The sequence below is a fragment of the Gigantopelta aegis genome, chromosome 2 (genome assembly GCF_016097555.1).
Source record: "Gigantopelta aegis isolate Gae_Host chromosome 2, Gae_host_genome, whole genome shotgun sequence".
NCBI classification, from domain to species: domain Eukaryota; kingdom Metazoa; phylum Mollusca; class Gastropoda; order Neomphalida; family Peltospiridae; genus Gigantopelta; species Gigantopelta aegis.
Window position 1 is genome coordinate 1365025 of NC_054700.1, and position 7500 is coordinate 1372524.

The 7500-nt window shown below is 35.7% G+C and overlaps 1 protein-coding gene across 1 annotated transcript in view; it reads right to left on the reverse strand.

Annotated features, from left to right (window-relative positions):
* The window catches only part of LOC121379064 (sodium-dependent proline transporter-like), a 44799-nt gene that overhangs the window by 22842 nt on the left and 14457 nt on the right, over window positions 1–7500 (reverse strand). The window contains exons 4-6 of the mRNA XM_041507528.1: window positions 6524–6662; window positions 1812–1946; window positions 540–643 (exon numbers count right to left, since the gene is read on the reverse strand). Coding sequence (XP_041363462.1) covers window positions 540–643; window positions 1812–1946; window positions 6524–6662 — 378 coding nt within the window. The remainder of the gene's footprint in view (window positions 1–539; window positions 644–1811; window positions 1947–6523; window positions 6663–7500) is intronic.

The following is a 7500-nucleotide window of genomic DNA, read 5'->3' on the forward strand; positions in this document are numbered from 1 at the left end:
GTAGCTGGACAGGGCTATCAAGCCTCCCCACGAGGCAGACAACGAAAACCAATTCTCGTCATGTCAAATGTAATATAATGTATGTACCTGAAGACGTCATTGTGGAACTTATTGTAGCTGGACAGGGCTATCAAGCCTCCCCACGAGGCAGACAACGAAAACCAATTCTCGTCATGTCAAATGTAATATAATGTATGTACCTGAAGACGTCATTGTGGAACTTATTGTAGCTGGACAGGGCTATCAAGCCTCCCCACGAGGCAGACAACGAAAACCAATTCTCGTCATGTCAAATGTAATATAATGTATATACCTGAAGACGTCATTGTGGAACTTATTGTAGCTGGACAGGGCTATCAAGCCTCCCCACGAGGCAGACAACGAAAACCAATTCTCGTCATGTCAAATGTAATATAATGTATGTACCTGAAGACGTCATTGTGGAACTTATTGTAGCTGGACAGGGCTATCAAGCCTCCCCACGAGGCAGACAACTAAAACCAATTCTCGTCATGTCAAATGTAATATAATGTATATACCTGAAGACGTCATTGTGGAACTTATTGTAGCTGGACAGGGCTATCAAGCCTCCCCACGAGGCAGACAACGAAAAGAATATCTGGACCGCGGCGTCTTTCCATACCTGTTAAATAGAAAACAAAACTTCATACCTGTAAAATACCAGACAGAACTTCCATACCTGTCAAATACAAAACAAAACTTCATACCTGTCAAATACAAGACAGAACTTCCATACCTGTCAAATACAAGACAGAACTTCCATACTTGTCAAATACAAAACAAAACTTCATACCTGTCAAATACAAAACAGAACTTCCATACCTGTCAAATAAAAGACAGAACTTCCATACCTGTTAAATAGAAGACAAAACTTCATACCTGTCAAATACCAGACAGAACTTCCATACCTGTCAAATACAAAACAAAACTTCATACCTGTCAAATACAAGACAGAACTTCCATACCTGTCAAATACAAGACAGAACTTCCATACCTATCAAATACAAGACAGAACTTCATACCTGTCAAATACAAGACAGAACTTCATACCTGTCAAATACAAGACGGAACTTCCATACCTGTCAAATACAAGACAGAACTTCCATACCTGTTAAATACAAGACGGAACTTCCATACCTGTTAAATACAAGACGGAACTTCCATACCTGTTAAATACAAGACGGAACTTCCATACCGTCAAATAAAAGACAAAACTTCCATACCTGTCAAATACAAGACGGAACTTCATACCTGTCAAATACAAGACAGAACTTCCATACATGTCAAATACAAGACGGAACTTCCATACCTGTCAAATACAAGACAAAACTTCATACCTGTCAAATAAAAGACAAAACTTCATACCTGTCAAATACAAGATAGAACTTCCATACTTGTCAAATACAAGACAGAACTTCCATACCTGTCAAATACAAGACAAAACTTCCATACATGTCAAATACAAGACAAAACTTCCATACCTGTCAAATACAAGACAAAACTTCATACCTGTCAAATAAAAGACAAAACTTCATACCTGTCAAATACAAGACAGAACTTCCATACCTGTCAAATACAAGACAGAACTTCCATACTTGTCAAATACAAGACAAAACTTCCATACCTGTCAAATACAAGACAAAACTTCATACCTATCAAATACAAGACAGAAATATATATATATCTATCCAGGGGAAGAGATAATGATTAGTGAGAGAGGTGAGAGGCACTCCCCTGTTCCGCCGTTAAAGGTCACGCTCGATGGTAGTCCGCAACTGTATTATTATTACCTGTGCGTCTAGAAGTTTGTCAAATTTTGGCGTCAGGTAAAACATGATTCCTTCGTAGTAGCCCGGCAGCATGACCCCTCGTATCAACAAGATCAAAAGAACTAGGTAGGGAAACGTGGCAGTAAAATAAACAACCTGAAAAACAAAAATGTATGATCTTTTAACGCCATATTTTGAATAAGATAGTTGTATATACATATACATGTACACACGTTAAATCAAGTAATATATAAACATTACACACTGAAGGCGTAGTGCGCCGCTACGCCATATGCCTTCAGGGAAAGCCCTGCATTGTTGGACTAATGGTCAGTAATACAATTATTAATATCATCTGTGCAGTATGGTAATGATCAAAAACATACATTTATAGGAGTAAACTGTCGCGAAAATAAGTCCCGTGTTGGGTAGATGCATATGTTTATAATAAAGTGTATTAACAGTACCCAAATACATTTAATAAAAATAAAAGTTTGTTTTGTTTAACGACACCACTATAGCACATTGATTTACATTTAATAAATGCGAGGTACTGGTAGAATAAAAGTATATAAAACGTAACCTCAGTTTTTTTGTTTGTTTGTTTTTTGTTTTAGTAATTGTTTTTGTTTGTTGTTGGTTCTTGGGGTTGTTATTATTATTTTTATTATTTTTATTTTTTATTTTTTTTGTAATCGATGCAAAGCACCGTTTTGAAACGTTTATACACTGGAGTTGTTTCCCCTATCCCACAAGTGAAGTTACAACCGGAAAAGCTATAATTTACTTACATCTATTCAAATATAACTATTACTGCGCCTTCATTGTTGTTTTGCTGCCACCCAGATTAGTTTAGTCAGACAGATATACAGACAGACAGACAGACAGTTTATTCAGTAAAAGGCGTCTGGCCCAAAATACAATCACTTTACACAATTTAAGAGCATGCGTTACATGATTTAGTCACATAACGGTCTGCCATTTAGTTTTATATTATAGTAATAGTAAGACAGTGCATTTATAAATATTCAGTGTTAAAAAGTTCACCATTCATTCTCAACCTAAACACATAGTATAAGAATTTTGATAAATTTAGTCCAAAACAAATCGTTTTGAGATGACATCAGACCAGCATTTACTTTCACAAAGGGTAAAAATGGAGCTGATCTTCAATAAAAAAGCTGGTTATTATCTTGACAAAAAGTGCATAATCTTCTCTCATATACAATATTATTAAATCTACCTGTATCTACACATAAACCTAAATTTTGATAATGCAATTTGGAATCTCGAGGGGATATTCATGTGTAAATAACATTCAACATTTAATAGAGATTTATACTGGTTATAATAATAGCAAGAATCCGAACTGCTCATAGAGCATGCCCATTCTTGTTGTAGAATATCATATAGTCTTTGCTTAAATACATTAAGAAACCTACTGATGTCTCCCACATCCTGGCTTATCCATACAAATCCAAAACCAAGTTTCAAAAAAAAAAAATTAATGTCTGTCGCCCAAGTAGTATGACCTGCATCATCAAGAGACATAACTCTGTCTGGGCAGTCTGAAAAGAGGAAGCTGTATTAATTTGCACCAGTATTTGATAGCACGAGTCATATAAATAATTGGGGAGGAGCTCTTCCACACTCACCTAATACCATATCATTTTTTACTGACTTCCCCACCTCTAAAAGGTGTTTACAAAATTTAATCTGAATAGCTTCTATTACCTTGCTTCTAGTAATACCCCAGATTTCTGACCCATAAGTTAGAACTGGTGTTATCATAGTATCAAATATTTTAAAGCTATCAGCTACACTTATATCTCCAACCCTTTTTTGGTATCTAAATAGTGCCAACATGAACTTATTTGCCTGAGCAACCAGACACAGCTAAGCTTTATTCCAGGATAATTTTGGATTAAACACAATACCCAAATATTTATAGAATGATACTGTTTCGACTCGCACCCCATTATAAAAACATTTTTCATAATATCGCAGACGACCTCCTTTCCTAAACACCATCACTTTTGTCTTGTCAAGATTTATTTGCATTCCTGTAGCTTGACAAACATTTTCGAAAACCTTAATGTTTAGCTGTAACTGTAAACTTGAGTCGGCAAGAGCAGTAACATCGTCTGCAAACATTAATATGTACATATTTTCCAAACTTGCCGTAATAAATACCCCATGATTACCAGAATTTCGGCAGAATCTGTTAAATGTATTGATAAAAATTAGGAAAATTTGTGGACTCAAAATACACCCCTGACGCGTACCGATGTTACACTTAAAATAGTCAGTAAGACCATTTACTGTTTTTATACAAGAATGTAATATACTGTACATTGATGAAATGATATTTAAAAATTTGCCCGAAATTCCCACTTCAACTAAGCTATCCAACATGATGTAATGTATGAAACGCTTTGGAAGAGTCTACAAATAAACAGTATAATTTACCTCTAGGTTTATATATATATTTCTCAATCACCGCACGAAGAGTAAAAATATGGTCTGTAGTAGAATAATTAGATCGAAATCCTGCTTGAGACTCTTTAATCACTAGATTTTCATTGCACCACCTTTGCAGCCGATCATTCAGAACAGATGTAAAGATTTTACATAAAGAGTCAATCAAAGAGATCCCTCTATAATTTGTTGGATCGTCCCTAGAACCAGATTTAAATATAGGACATATTATACTTTTTACTCACACGGGCGGAAAACATCCACTATCTATTATATTATTGAATAAAGTTGTTAATAATGCTGACAGGTAGAAACTTGTTGCTTTTAAAAAATCATTTGGGATGCCATCTGGTCCAGGGGCTTTTTTATTGCCTAAGCAGCCAATTTGGCTTTTAATCTCATTTTCAGTAATAGGACAATTCAATATATCTGTAGGTAAATATAAACAATCACTAGACTATACCCAAAACATTTTCTCCAGACATAGTGCCTAAGAGAGAACTAAAATGATTTATCCACTGCTCACAGGTTATGTTATTTGTCTGGATTTTGCCTGAAGTGTTGTCTTTTATAATCTTCCAAAATAACCTTGGTGAATTTCTAGTTATAATTAGTTTAACGTTTTGTTTTCCAAAATAAATCAATTTCTTTTCGTTAAACATTTGCTTAAAGTGTATACGCAGTTCTCTAAATATGTTCAGGTCAGCTCCCCTGTCTCTATGAGCCCTAAGGGCTACATATTTAGCATGTTTAAGTGTTTCCAATTCATTGTCCCACCAGGGAGGCTGGGTGATTTTGTTACATACTAAAATACCCTATAGATTCTCTTATTGCAGCCACCAGCTTCATGGAACACCTTTACCAATGTACTTATAGCCAGATCCATATTAGTATGAATGGCATGCAATATATTTTCCTTATTAGTTTAGGAACGACAAGAAAGTGATTTAATTTATTTCGGCACATTTACCTCTCAAACTATTAACGTTTTGCGTTCCATTACAAACGTCCAAGGAAACTATCTTCATTAAAATTATCATTTGGGGGAAACATTGTTGACAATAAAATGAATAAATACCAGCTTTATAAAAAGCCTTATCTAGTAGCTTTTCGTTATCGATCTGTCACCTAATTTAGAAAAACGTTTTGCGCATGTGTATTACAGACAAAACAGTTCACACCAGCTTTACAAATTTCTGTTCAGGTGTACTTTTTAAATGCCCTATAACTTATATGTAAAACATGTTTGCGAATGTCATACATCCCCTGTGTTGATCAGTAAGCGTAGTAGAATATATTTAGCCTGGAAGACTGCTTTTAACATTCAAATGCCATCAAAAACATTCTAGACGACTTTCGTGTGTTTGGCTGGTCCACTATTAAAATATTAACGTTTTGCGTTCCATTACAAACGTTCAAGAAAGCTATTTTTATTAATATTATCATTTGGGGAAAACAATTATTCGTTGACCATAAGATGAATAAAATACGACAACAAAATGAACGTTAAAAGTTTGTTTTGTTTAACGACACCTCAAGAGCATATTGATGTATTAATTGTCGGTTATTGTGTGCCAAACATTTGCTAATTCCAATATATATTATACACACACCTCAGCTACCTGGTCTGTCTGTCGACGACAGTGGGTTAGTGGTTAGTTGTTAGTGGTTAGTGGTTAGTCAGAGAGACGTGGGTGTAGTGGTCTTAGACCTGCCCAGTGAGCCGTTAAACCTAGCTCTGGGTTGGAGCCGGTACCGAGCTGCGAACCCTGTATCTACCAGCGTAACTAAACCACGACACCACCGAGGCCGGTAAAATTTAATAAGTAGATGTGACCTACCTTCCCATCGGCCTCGGTGGCGTCGTGGTTAGGCCATCGGTCTACGGGCTGGTAGGTACTGGGTTCGGATCCCAGTCGGGGCACTGGATTTTTAATCCAGATACCGACTCCAAACCCTGAGCGAGTGCTCCGCAAGGCTCAGTGGGTAGGGGTAAACCACTTGCACCGACCAGTGATCCATAACTGGTTCAACAAAGTACATGGTTTGTGCTATCCTGCCTGTGCGAAGTGCAAATAAAAGATCCCTTGCTGCCTGTCGTAAAAGAGTAGCCTATATGGCGACAGCGGGTTTCCTCTAAAAAAAAACAGTGTCAGAATGACCATATATTTGACGTCCAATAGCCGATGAAAAGATAAAAAAAAATCAATGTGCTCTATTGGCGTCGTTAAATAAAACAAACGTTTTTGACTTACCTTCCCCGACGATTTGACGCCTTTGCTCAACACGAGGCCGACGAATATCCAAGCCAGGAGGTAACACAGTAGCAGCTCCCACTTGATTGGGCCAAGGTCACCGATTCCAGAGCTGAAACCTTTGCCCAGCGAGGAATAACTGACAAAGAAATAAACATATTACATAACAATTGCTGAAATATCTTAAAATATCAGTGAAATAAAAGTGTTATCAGTCACTCAGTGACGATAACACATTTTAGAGTGAAATTTTCATTATTTCACTCTAAAATTTGTTATCGACACTGTAGAAAGTCTTATCTTCACTGTAAGAAGGCCGGAACTATTTTCCTGCTGGCATTTTAAAAAATAAAGGTAAATTGCCAAAAGTTATTTAATAAATAGAAAATTTCATTTTTTATTTATTTATCAAATATGATTTATATCTCATCTCCTGAAGTTTGCAATCATATCACACTCGTTGTGCAAGCATGAAAACATGAAATATCCTTTATATATATAGTATACACTTAACAGTTCACAACATCCTGGAACCATGACATCCTTAATCAGGGTTAGTTTTGGGTGTGCAGAATATTTTTCCAAATTACCAAAATTTGCAGGAATCCTCAATTATTTTCAAACAAAGTATCAATCATTATCTGAAATGATTTAGACAAATTAAAATAAAATTTGTCAGTTGTTTTTAAAACCGGTAAGTGCGAGAGTTAGCCCTGCCCAACTATTAACAAGATTAGCGAAATAAATAAATAAATAAATAAATAAATAAATAAATAAATAAATGAATGAGTGAGTGAGTGAGTGTTTCGGTGAATGATTAAACGAATGAATGAATGAATGAATAGATACTGAGTGAATGCGAGTGAGTGAGTGAGTAAATAATTATAGTTTCATTTTGTAATTATCTCCCAAAATCTAAAGGATTAAATGAATCCAGTAAACGAATAATCGTGCAGTTAAATAGTGATTAAGGGAAA